The sequence below is a fragment of the Tenrec ecaudatus genome, chromosome 10 (genome assembly GCF_050624435.1).
Source record: "Tenrec ecaudatus isolate mTenEca1 chromosome 10, mTenEca1.hap1, whole genome shotgun sequence".
Taxonomy (NCBI): domain Eukaryota; kingdom Metazoa; phylum Chordata; class Mammalia; order Afrosoricida; family Tenrecidae; genus Tenrec; species Tenrec ecaudatus.
Genome location: NC_134539.1, coordinates 147,413,886 through 147,427,146, shown reverse-complemented (window position 1 = coordinate 147,427,146; position 13,261 = coordinate 147,413,886). Strand labels below are relative to the sequence as shown.

Below are 13,261 nucleotides of genomic sequence, written 5' to 3'. Positions count from 1 at the left end.
AGGTTAAGTCTTCACCGGCCTCCATAGTGGTAAGCCAGAGGCCCACAGCTCCTTAAAATCTAGTGGAACTGTGTCTACTTATCTTTATGATGCACCCTGTATGACTCAGCATAGTGGAATTTCTCTCTCAGTAGCTCTCTTGCACCAATTTCTGCAGAGTCCCTCTGGTATGTGTCACGCGGTTGCCATCTTGCCAGATGTCCTATTTGAATTCTAATAGTTTAAGTATAAGCCACTTCAACTCTGTTATCAACACAGGCAGGTCTGGATAATAAATGAGAACATTCTGTTCTATCATTCAAATAGTTTCCCTTGCAATTCATATCATTTAATTTGGGCAACCAAAACTTACTAAATAACCATATGGTTTTTGCTTCTGATATTTAACAACCTAAGGAGAACACACAGCTGAGAAGGCATGGATAGGCCCCTCAAGCTAAATTTAAAACAAGCAAAATATGAGAATCTTGTATGTTAATCTATCAGTATAACATCTTTGATTCTCAATGGACAAAGTAGTTAAAGTAATAGTAGCTCTCTTTGTAATATTCCTTTACTTTAGTTCATGAATACAATTAGCTGTTACACAGATTAAAAGTGAGCTGGTAGCAAAGTTCCATCAGTGACATGGGAGGGTTTGAGAAACCAGACTCCTATATGTCCAGGTGACCTGCTAAGTCACTCAAAAACAAACAAACAAAGCAAAATGAAACACTACCATCAAGTCAATTCTGACTAACAGGGACTCCATACGACAGGGTGGAACTGCCCCCGTGAGTTTCTGACACGGTACTTCTTCACAGGAGTAGAAAACCTCACATCTCTCCCTCTGAGCTGGTGGGTAATTTCAAACTGCTGACCTTATAGTTAGTAGCCCACCTCATAACCTCCTCTGCTATTTACTACTAACTCTAATCCGTTTCCATTGAGTCAACTCTGACTTCATATGTGTCAGAAGAGAACTGCGCTCTAGAGTTTTTAATGATGGATTTTTTAGGAAGTAGATCACCAGACTTTTCTCCTGAGACACCTCTGGATGGATCTGAACCTCCAAACTCTTGTTCGCAACCAAGCTCTTTAACCAATTGATGGGTTAGTGCAACCAAAGGGTGAAGAAATAGCGAAATCCTTGCCATTTCTTACCCTCAAGCCTTTTGATTATAGATGTAAGCAACATGATTTAATAAGGAGAAATGCAAAAGGGGCATTATTTTCTGTTAATCAGTGGTAAATTGCATGGTGGCTTTGAGTGGAGAGGAGTGATACTATCATAATTATACCTTAAACCCAGATATCTCTGCTAAGTGCATCATTAACCTTTTCTTAGCTGGCTCAAAGGTTTCTATAGCTTGATGGACCTCCCTGTTTTATTTACCCAAACTCTGCAAGTGTTTGTCCTAGCCAGTTTTCATTATCACACAAAGCAGTAGTTTGTCAGCTCTTCCCCTCTCAGCACAGGGTGGTAAGGCACCAGCCCTTCCCCTCCCTGACCTCATTTCCTATCCCTCCTGGTGACTTTGCCAATGTTTTCTTTCTGCTCTGCTTGCCTTTCTTAAAGGAGCCAGATTTTTGTCTCTCTGAATCACGGGATACCATGGCTTCACAACGTCATGTTTTAAAATTGTAGTTAGGCAGCATAGAGTTTCAGAAATCTCGCTTCATAAATGAACAGCCATCTCCCTATTTATTTTTACCCATCCTTGAGATTCAAACTCCCTCGTCTGAGAAATCACAAGGAATGGCCACCAGATGGGAACCCCACAGAGGTTAAAACAAGAACAGATTGGTTGTCTGATTGCTTGGATCCCTGGGGGAAAATGCCTGGCAATTATGGTTAAGATTTTATAAGAAGTCCTTTATTATCTGATGTTGGATGGTCACAACCACAACCATAACATACATATAAGGGCTACCCCCCCAAAACCTGATTTTTCCCCAAAAGTTATATATTTAATATTTTAAAACAAAATACCCTTTAACCTGCAAAACACTCTCCATTACACTTAATACATTTGTCAAATCTGCTATTTCATTCATGGAAACATTTTCAAAACTCATCTGTTTGGATGGCTGACAACACCTCCCTCATTTTTCCTTCACCTTTTTTACTCCTCAAATTGCTGTCCTTTAATGTCCCTCTTCATTAGCGGAAACAAAAAGAAGGCACACAGAGAGAGGTCAGGTGAGTAAGGTGCATGGGCCAAGAGAGACATGCTGTTTTTTTGCCAAAACTGGCGCACTGAGATGGCTGCCTGAGCAGGTGCATTGTGGTGGTGGCAAAACCAGTCTCCAATCTGCCACAAATAAGGCCTTTTTTGTGGTTCACTATTATGTACTCTTCAGAAACTCTAAACAGAAAGTTTGATTAACAGTCTGACAGGGTGGAACGAACTCCAAATGCACTACTATGAGGTGAAATTTTTGTCCCTCTGGGAAGTTGATGGACATCCAGAATGAAGTTTGTCATCAACTGACATGCCACCTTTTTTTGAAATGAGAAAACCACTCATACACTTGAGGTTTTTGCCCCATAGCGCTGTCCTTGTAAGCCATGTTCAACATCACAACAGTCTCTGTTGTTTTTTTCCCAATCAGGAAACAAAATTTCACAGCTGCATGCTGTTCTCTGAAATTGGCTATCACAGAAACCAAGGTTCTGACGAAACTGCTTTTTCAAAAAAACTCATTATGACCAGAGAGCACCTTCCCAGGGGTTTCAGTAACTCAGAGAGACTTGCTCCACGCTTGCCTAGTGGGAAAAATGTGTACTAAGAAAGCTTTGTCCACCCAGCACAATTCCAGTTTTTCTGGTCACCGCTGTGTGTATGTATATATATATATGTATGTATATATCTATATCAATCAATTATCTATCTATCTATCTATCTTATTGAATGGTCTTATAGGTCACAGGTCTGAAAATACAAGCCCAAAAATTTGGCAGAAAAAAAAGTCGAAAAAAATGGAATTAAAAGCAATGGAGATTTTCCATGGCTTTCTTGAAGGTGAGTGTCTGAGAGACTGAAGATGTTTGATTAATATTGTTTTGATATTTCTGTAACTTCATTAATGCTTGGCACATAGGTGCTATGTATTTCAGAGAAAATTAAGGTCTCCTATGAGGGTGATTGTTAAGTATTGGGCTGCTAATAGCAAGGTTGTTGGTTCAAACCCATCAGCCACTCTACAGGAGAAAGATGGGATTGCTTGCTCCAATTGAAAAATGTGGAGTCTCAGAAACCCAAGGACCAGTTCTGCTCTGTTCTGAAGGGTAGGTATGAGTAAGCACTGACTGGCACTGCTGAAAAAGATCTTTTCAAGGAGCAAAAGCACTTTGGGGACTAAGGTCTACACAACTGCAATCATGGTGTTTTCGATTAGCTCCTATGCATGTGAAAGCTGAGTAATTAATAAGGGAGATCGGAGAAGAGTTTATGTCTTGGAATGATGCTGTTGAAGAGTATTGAAAATACTGGGACCACCGGAACAACAAGCAAATCTGTATAGCTAGAATGCGCTTTAGACATGAACATGGTGAGACTTTATTTCACAGGAACATGTTGCCAAGAGAACCCAGTCCGCGAAAAGGGACACGGTGCTTCTTAAAGTAGAAGTTCAGTGCAAAAGAGGAAGGCCTTCAACTTAATAGCTGGACATAGTGGCTGGAATAATAGGCTGGCTCACACATAAGAATTTTGAGGATGTTTTAAGACGGGGTGGTCACAGGGAGGTATATTTTGAGGAGGAGACTGTACAGGTGAGACCCAAAAGACAATCCGGAGCCAGGCAGGTGACCATCAAAGCAGGAGATAGGAATCACAGGTCCTGTGTTAGGGACAGCCTTTGTCTGTATAAGGAACACAATGAAGGCTGATGTGGCTGGAGTCTCCGTGAGATGGGCAGAGGTCACAGTGTATTGGCATCTGTAAGCCTGGATGCACGTGGACGTTCTTAGTGCAACAGTAGGTTTTTAAAGGGTAGATGAGTGACATGACTTCAATTGTGGTTGTTGTGTAAAAATTTAAATACAGGGAACAGGATGGGGTACAGGAACTATGGAGACTCTACAGTGCAGAGGTTACTACAGAAATCGGGGGAGGATGGCAGCTTAGACTAGGGCAGGAGCAGTGAGATGGAGACATGTGGATGGGTTTGGGACACATTTTTGTTTCAGTTCTGATAACATATAATTCATGTACGTCGTTCATTCAGCTCATTGGTTTGGATTTATTTAAGAGTCATGCAACCACCATCACAATCAACCGTAGAGCATTTTCTTCATTTCATACACATTGTTATTAGCTCTCCCTCCAACCCCCACCTCCCAAATCAAAGAAGCCATTAATCCAGTTAGTGTCTCCTTTAGGAGGGATGGTTGGTGTCCAACTAGGGCGAAAGACGGATGTAGGTGGGAAGCTGGTATTTGTCCTTGGACTGGAGTGGAGATGGATTCTCCTTTGCTTTTGTGTTTCAAAGGAGATCAGATGTGGTTCCCACATCATTTCGTTTTCACAGGAGGACAGTTCTACTTTGCCTGGGGTCAGCATGAACCATGGTGGAAAATGATGGGAACTGATTTGCCATGAGAAAACACACTGAATTCTGTTTTTTTTAAAACTGTGATTTTTTACTATGGTCACTTAACGTCTTACTCTATCACCAACTTACTCCATCTGAACTAAATTTCCAGAAGAGTAACTACATGGGCTTTCCAGTCAGGTTAGGGAGTAAAAAGTGTCTTGAAGCTATGATTAAAAGCAAATAAAGAATTTTAAACAAATAAAGATTGATCAGACTTAGAGACTTACCTAATCTTACAAAAGAAGCTCTTTATTCAGCATTATAGAGAATATGAAACCCTGACCTGCAGTGACACAGAAGCGGTGACTGCGAGGTCTGGCTGCACCCCACTTTACCCCTCCTCCCATCCTCCACCCTCTACTCCACCCAGCACCTTAACAGTATTTCTGAGTAAAATAAGGATATAATAATTATGACTCATGAAGAGCCATCTCAGTGTTTAAAATATAGTATCTGAAAACAGGAGAGTCGTGTTATAAAAATATATGTCTTTAAAAAGCGGCCATGGACTTGGACAGTGCCCATGAGCATTTGGGGACTTTAAGGCTCATCATTGGAAAGGAGCTTCCACTTCAAGGAAGGATCAATTTCTTCATCGAAATCATGCAACTCCTGCTCCTTGGAGAGTTCCAGGAAAACCTGAAGGGGCCAAAGGAACAAAGAGAGAGAGAGGACCATTACATGGTCTCCGGTGACTGAGTGAGCGGAAAGAAGATGTGTCAGGAATTCATTACTGTTTCGTGGCTGATGGAAAATAACTACAAGGACCCACCTGTTCCAGGGTGGACTGAGACAGGCTGTACTCCTCCAGGTCGAAGTTCTGCTTAACTGCACAAAGATGAGTGAATGTTAGAGGGTCATGTCTTTTATTACCAGCTGGTCTGATAAGCTGACTTGTAGTATAAATGATACTCAAAATTTTGAACAAACAGGTGAAAGCAGCAATCCTTGGTGACGTAAAGACATCATTCCATTGAAAATATACCACAGCATATGTTCAGGGATGGGATGCTTGTATTAGGCTTCTGTGTGGGGCAGGATCAGAGGGCTGCAGTTATAAGAGGAGGCAACGCTGAGATGTCTTCCCCTCTTGTATGTCAGCCAGCATTTTAGCACCTTGCGCACAGTAGCAAAAGGACATAGGAGGGCCAAACTTTTGAAAAAGGAAGCACCAGGAAATTAGAAAGATATCCTGGGTTGTCTAGGGAACAGACATCCTTTCAGATCGCTTTCAGAAGCCATCTCAGCATCCCTGAATTGAGCTGGAAACCCTCCTCATTGACCAGAATGGACTGGGAAGGGCACGGAGAGCCCTGAGAGGAATCTGGCTCTGGAAAGATGTCACTAATGGTGCCAGGCCACTCCTGGCCACAGAGTCCATCAGGAGGACATGGAACCTGAACATGGGGCTGCTCAACTCAGAGGATGGAAAAAAGATGAGTCACTGCGACCCTAGGTACCATCAACAAGAGTCAGCTGAGCCTTTTCTAGAGCCAGGATTGTGAGTCTCTTTCCTAGGCAGAGGACAAGTCACACGGACATCACTGAGCAGTGACAGTGGAAACAGCCCAGGAAGGGAGTTCAGATGAGCTGTGGTCACAAGGTAGGGTAGCAAAGAACCTGGTGACAGCTGGCCAGCTCAAAAGTTCAAGAGGTTCAAGACACTTATTGGCCGAGGCTGGTGTCTTCATCAACAGCCACGTCTCTATGCAAATATCCAAGCCTCTAGTCAATTTAATTTTTGAATCTGCATGCTGTGAGTAGGCTTCCACTCGATGGCACTGAGTTTGGTTGTTTGGAGACCCTCCTGGCAGCAGGAAGATGAGTCTTTCTGCTCTTATTAAAGAACGCCAGTCTTGGAAACCCACAGGGGCAGTTCTCCACTGTCCTATAGAGTCACTAAGCATCAGCATGGACTCCATGGGAGTGAACTTGTGTTTGTTTTGAGTTTGAGGCTTCCAACGAAGGTAGTCTCCGTTCATGACCAAAGATACAACTGAGTTTTGAATTATTTTGTACATATGTGTGCATGGCCATGACATAGTGGAAAAGAATATTAGAAAACCATACAAAATGAAAGTGAAATCTCTCCACCCGCTGATCTGCACACACCCATTTATACTCGCAGGATCCCCTGCCTTCTTGGGTTTGTGCTCCTAAAGTTGAGCTCATTAGGTCACATCTCTTTTTATCATGGAGCTGGATTACCTCATGGAAGGGAATAACCTGTCTCTGGTGATTCCATCTCTCACCCATCACGCTCACCTGTCTCCAATTTGAAGAAAGCCTGGGATAAAGGCCGAATGTCCTCCACCGGCAGCTTATAGACCAGCAGGGAGGAGTACCTGGCAGAGGAGGAGAAGGAGGCTGAGCGAGTGTATGGCAGGTGCGAGCTGACTGCAGCACCTCTCGGGTCCCCATCTGTCTAAACAAGAGTCTACCTGATGTGAGTGAACAGCCTACCATGCCCCTGTATGTGTCTCGGCGTAGAATTGTGCTTCTTAGAGTTTTTGATGGCTGATGTTTTGTTTTTGAATACTATTTTTATGGACCTAACTCTTACACATTCCAATATAAACCATTTCCATACCATTCTGTTGTTCAAATCCATCACGTGGGCTTATCAATGCTATAAACCCCCTTTCCCCTCTCCCCCCTCTCTCATCCCGTATCCTTAAGGAACTATTCCGTACTTCCATGTACTGAATGATCTTAAATATACTCATGAACATATGCAAATCAAACAGGATTAATGAGGTCAAACACATAAAGCCCGTAATCGTAAGGGGAGGAAATCTTAAAGAACTAGAGGGTAGTTGTGTGGTTCATCAGTGCCCTACCGCACCCTGGATTTATCATCCTTTCTGTGTGGCCCTTCTGTGAGGGACTGTCCCATGATCTTACATGTGGATTTTGGGTCTCTATTGCATTCGCACCCTTTCACATGGAGTTGGTTGTGTGAGTTTGAACTTCTGATAAATGTTTATCCTTTGCAAACCAGGAAAACTGTGATTTCACTGCATGAGCTGCAGGCATATATTCATGGGGCCATGGCTCTCAGTCCTGGCACTCACTCCCTGCCGTTCCTGATGTTCAGGTTAGATCTGTCTTCAGTAGTGAGTTGCACCATGAGTTACAGCATCACTTTTCTGCTCTGCTTCACGGAGGAAATCCATTATCCCACCGCATCATTTAGTTTTTCACCAGCTCCTTGTTCTGACGGCTTCTGCTGTGAATGTGAGCATATTCACCAAAGACACTCTTTGAATTTTTCCCTTCTGCTTTTCTTAAGGATGATGCCACCCACTGGGGATCTTATATGATTGAAAATAGTGACCTCTTTGGAATAAAATCATTAGGGTTACACCCTGGTTCAGCCACTGGTGAGCTCTGCCATATGTCCCAACTATCTGTTGATTTTTTTCTTCTTTTATTTGAGTTATTATTATTATTAGTTGGGATATATATATATATATATATATATATATATATATATATATATATATATATATATATATAATTCTTTAGTTCAACCATAGGCAGCAGAATTGTACATTTGCTACCACAATCACTTTCCAAGTATTACTTATCTACATGGACTCCTTCACATCATCTCCCTTCTCCCCACCACCAGTGTACCCCCTTGGCCCCAAATCCCTTATTGAACTTGCTATCTCTGTAGGTGCATCAGTCCTGGGTTTATATACCAATAAACGAAAAAACATATAGCACAACTTCAACAGGGTGACCCCCAAAGACCTAACACCTTGGAGACATTCCCTAATCTGTACAAACTCCAAATAAAACAATATAAATAACAAAGGCAGGAAATCCTGGACACCAGATCAGGCCCTGTATGTATCCTAGGGGGGATCTGCTGACAACGGTTTAACTGTACAAGTCAAGTTGACGCCACGGATCGTCTGTACTTCGCTCTGTAACGCACTTTTTAGTGACCACTTTCTGCTTATCCCTCAACTGTGGGTGCAGGGAGTTCCCTGGCGGCTTACTTCCTGTGTAGTTGCACCATGGATCTTATTCTGAAAGATAGTAATTCCATCAGAAAATCCCTGCTGGCATCGTGGTTATGCGTTGGGCTGCAATCCACTAGGTCGGCCGTTCAAAACCACCAGCCGCACCTCCGTAAAGAGTTACCGTCTCAGCAACGCACAGAGGCAGTTCTACTCTGCCCTGGGGGTCGCCAGGAGTCGGCATTGACTCGATGGCAAGGAGGGGGATTCCATCAATCAATGTCCTCATAAAGGCCAGCCCCTCATTTCCCTCATCTGGAAAACGGCAGTGTCTCCTTTGGGAAGTGTGAGAGGCTTAGCCACACAGACAGACAGAAAACCCGGACAGGCTGCCGGGCCCCAGGAGTTCCCAGTCAGTCCTGTCCTCTGATCCACATGGGACCTATCCACCACCAACGACAAAAGATTCCCTTCTTTTTGTTTCTTTTAAAAGTATCTTTTGGCTCAACGTGATCCCAAGTGACTGCAGATCCATGCAGCTGAACAGGAGAAGCAGGTAACGGGTCTCAATCAAACCCCCATCTGTCTGTCTGTACCTCTCCTGGCGAGCAGCCTGCGGGAAGAACTTCAGAATCTCAGCGTGGAGGGGCTCCAGCTGCTCAGGGGTCTTCACCTTCACCTCCAGCAGGTAATCTTTGCCAAACTTGCTTTTCAGGTGTTGGATGGAGCCGATGCATCTGGGGGCAGGAGGAGAGCAGAGCGCGGGTGCCAGGCTGGAGGGCACTGATGGCCGCCTACATTGCCTCCAGGCCGGCTCTGTGGGCAGGAGCTCCCACTGCCCACGGGACCCTTTCCCCTCCCCAGAGAAACTCTCCCATCCCGCTCCCTGGGGGGCAGACCAGCACCCACCTGAGCCTCCCTGACACCATGATGGCCACACGGTCGCAGACGGCCTCAGCCTCGGCCATGTAGTGGGTGGTCAGGAGGGCGCCCCGCTCCGTGTTGTGGATGGTGGCCCGGATCGCCTGCCTATAATGAAATGGGGACTCTTGCCATTACGAGAAGTCCTTTAACTAATCCAAGAAAGGATGGAGAAAGGCATTTTTAACTGGCACGAATGTGAATCACTCGGCAAAGCGTTAAGGTTCTGCAAGCTAAGAGTCAAGGGGGAGGAAGGGGCCTCTGGGTGAAGGCAGCCGACACCCGCAGCCGCCCTAGCAGGGAGGTGTTGGTTTGAAGGACAGACTGCTTATTAGGTCGTAGTGCTGAGCGAGAAATATGGAGCAGCAGTGAATGCCAACTACAAAGGCCGTGCCAGGCGTGGTCACAGGAAGAACACAAGTACACAGCATGGACACACAAAGCTCCTGGCCCACAAACCTCTCCCTTTGCAATGTAACACCAGAGGGCAGCGGTTCTCAACCTGTGGGTTGGGACCCCTTTGGGGGTCCCACGACCCTTTCACAGGGTCGCCTGATTCCTAACATTAGCAAAATGACAGTGATGAAGTAGCAATGAAGATGTATGAGAGGGTCGCAGCATGAGGAAGGTTGAGAACCGCTGCCATAGGGCTTCCAAAACTCATAGTAAAATGCCTGCATCTTTCCATGTGTGCTTGGAAGGGTCCTCAGACAGGCTCATGCTCACCATTAGCGACTGTGTGGCCGTGTACAGACCAGTGAATTATTTGATGTACCTCTTCTCTCCAGTCTCTAACTCTCACCCAACAGCCCTCTCTGGCCTGGGTCTAGGTCAGAGGGGAAGATGCTGATAGGGGTCACCTGTGGGTAATTGTTGACAGGCTTCATTGGCTTGGGATCTGGCTGGGTACAAAGTGAGCTCTGAGCGGCAGGAGGGAGGGGTTCTCACAGCGAGGGAGAACCTGGAGCAGAGCAGGTTCTCTGGACCCCAAGATCCCTGGCACAGTGAACCTCCTTAATCCAGGAGACAGCTCTGCCATCTGACGAGGGACGAGGAGGGACGAGGAGGGACGGAGGAGCAGCAGCAGAAGAACCAGGAACCAGAGCATAGACAGACGGTGAGTTTCCCAGCCCGAGAGCAAGGAAGCTGAGTGTGTTTGTGCCGGAGGCTGGCTTGGGGTAGGGGGTGGTTCTGGGTTCTTAACTAGAGGAGCTGGGCTTGCTGACCCACAGAGGTGGAGCTGAGTGCTTTCAGACTGCAACTGACTGGGGAAGGGCGCTCTGAGCATTCATTTGGGAAACTTGGGTTGGCTGACCCACAGAGCCTGAGCGGAATGCCTTTGGGTTGACACTTAAACAGCGGGGTGGCAGGCCCTTGGGGCATTGATGAGTAACCTTTGAAGAACGTTGTACCGTGTTCTAACAGAAAAACTGAACCCTGATCATTTCTCCTCTGTACTGCACCCTGTTCACGTCGTTAGCGCACTCTTTAACCATGAATATGGTACATGAGTTCAGTGTCTGAGTTCATGGTGGCTGCCGCCGCAATGGGCGATAGAGTCTAGATCCACACGAAGAGAGTGTTGTGTGTGAGAGAGCACACTGGGCTACACACACAACCATTGCACCGTCATCTCCACCTAACAAAAGCCAAAGGAGCGATTACAATACTCGCCGTGAACTCTTTAGTTTGGTTTTGAACTATGAGTTGTACTAATGAGATTATCTTGACAACTCGTTCTACTCCTAGAAACGATTCGAGGGACGATGTTTGCAGAATAAAAACAATTCACACATTCCCCATGGTCACTGTGCTCACCACATCTGCTGCTGCCCTTCGGGGTCCATCCCCGTGGATGGCTCGTCCAGCAGCATCACCGCTGGGCCCCCCAGCACACTCAGCACGAAGCACAACTGGAACGAGAGGGGCTCGGTCAGGCCCTGTCTGTGAGCGCTGGGGAGGGACCCTGAGCCCCGCTCCTACCTTCCGCTTGACCCCCTCGGATAAGGCCTTCGCGGGCACCTTCAGCTGGTCCTGCAGCTTGAACGCTTCCACTAACCTGGTAGAAACACAATAGAGCCTTAAGTTCTGTGGTCTTGACCATGAAGAATATGAAGGGAGAAAGGTGCCAGTAGGAGCAGGATCACAGTGGGCACAGCTCAGAAATAAAGGTCTGGCACCTTCTTCTTGGCCTTTGATACCTCTTTCCCTTCACCCCAACCCCCCATGCAAAGAGTTTTATTTGAAAAAAAAATCTAAGTACACGTTATGATACCCACCCAAGTAGTTGCTCTGTGAAAAAAAATTATTATCATTATTTTTAAACATCACTTGGCTGCTAATGAAGGGTTAATGGTTTGATTCACACAGCAGCCCTGCGGAAGAAAGGCCTGGCGATTGCTGAAAGCCCTGTGGAACACAGTTCTACTCTGGCAGATGGATGACCAGGAGTCAGGAATCAACTCTGTGGCAATTGTCCCATTTTTATGCTTCGATGTTAGTATTTTTGATAAATGCTTCCATTGAACATTTGCTTTATTCCACTCTCCCACACCACCCCCCTTTACCTTTCCATACTCCATATAGGAAAAATTTACACTTTGAAATCTAGGAAACCAGTGTCTCATGGCAAATCTCCCTGGTGAGACCTGGGGTGGGGTTTAGGGTCTCCCTTTGGAGCATTCTCCCCTCTGTTCCCTTGTCCACTTCCCCTACACTCCCCACTCCCCCGTCTATAACTGCCCACAGGTACCGGGTGATGGCGACCTTGGCATCGTCTTTCTTCAGCCCCTTCACCGCAGCGTACACGTCCAGGTGCTCCCTCACCGTCATGTTGGGCCACAGCGCGTTCTCCTGAGGACAGTACCCCAGGAACCCCATGGCATCTCCACCACTGCTCCCTTGTAGCAGCACCTGTAGGGACAGACGCTCTCTTTCAAGTCCCATTCTCCCTGTTTGCCTTTCCTTATTTCGTCAACACGTCCTTGTGATGGTTGTGTGTCATGGAATCAATTTGAACTCACGATGGCCCCACGGGATGGACTACACCTGCCTGTTGGGATTTCTTGGCTGTAATGGAATTTCTTGGCTGTGTATGGAATCCGCTAGACAAAAAACTCGGTCCTCATCTACCACACCCACTGCAATCAAGTTGATTCTGACTCAGAGTAACTGCCTTAGAGGAAGGGCGAGAAATTGGGTTTTTGCGACTTTAAATCTCCACAGGAGCAGACAGCCTCTTCTTTCTCCCTTGGAGAGATTGGTGGGTTTGAAATGCTGACTTTGTGGTGAATAACCTAACAGGCAATCCATTGTGCCACCAGGGGTCCTTTGAGAGCCTAATCAAGTTTGATCATTTAAAATCATTTGCTGGGAAGATGCTGAGTAGTAAAACTTGTTAATGCCCCAGACTGCTAACCGAATGGTGGGTGGGTGTTTCAAGCCTACCCAAAGATACTTTGGAAGAATGACCTGTTAATTACTTCATCAATTTGCCATTGAAAACCCTAGAGAGTCCAGTTCTACTCTGACACACAAGGGGTCGCTGTGAGTCAGAGTGAACTCAATGGCAACTGGAGGACAGAGGACAGAGTGACAAAGGAAGTGACTGCAGGTGGGATGATCAGAGAGGACCTGTCTCCTCAGAGGCTATTTCAGCAGAAGAGCAACTCTCTGCTAGCTGAGGCCTAAGGAAGGACAGTGAAGGCAGAGCAAAGGGCGAGAACGTTGCTGGAGCAGGGGAAGGAGGGCAGAGACGAGGCTGGAGAGACCCAGAAGGCAGATCCGGT

General features: G+C 46.0%; 1 protein-coding gene across 2 annotated transcripts in view; it reads right to left on the bottom strand.

Annotated features, from left to right (window-relative positions):
• Nucleotides 1–4,809: 4,809 nt before the first annotated feature.
• Nucleotides 4,810–13,261, bottom strand: part of LOC142460003 (ABC-type organic anion transporter ABCA8-like) — a 76,851-nt gene continuing 68,399 nt past the window's right edge. For both annotated transcript variants that reach the window (XM_075562149.1, XM_075562148.1), the window contains 8 exons: nucleotides 12,226–12,386; nucleotides 11,457–11,532; nucleotides 11,292–11,386; nucleotides 9,462–9,581; nucleotides 9,149–9,289; nucleotides 6,847–6,926; nucleotides 5,354–5,409; nucleotides 4,810–5,220 (listed from right to left, as the gene is read on the bottom strand). In XM_075562149.1, the coding sequence (XP_075418264.1) occupies nucleotides 5,122–5,220; nucleotides 5,354–5,409; nucleotides 6,847–6,926; nucleotides 9,149–9,289; nucleotides 9,462–9,581; nucleotides 11,292–11,386; nucleotides 11,457–11,532; nucleotides 12,226–12,386 (828 nt within the window). In that variant the 3' untranslated portion in view covers nucleotides 4,810–5,121. The remainder of the gene's footprint in view (nucleotides 5,221–5,353; nucleotides 5,410–6,846; nucleotides 6,927–9,148; nucleotides 9,290–9,461; nucleotides 9,582–11,291; nucleotides 11,387–11,456; nucleotides 11,533–12,225; nucleotides 12,387–13,261) is intronic.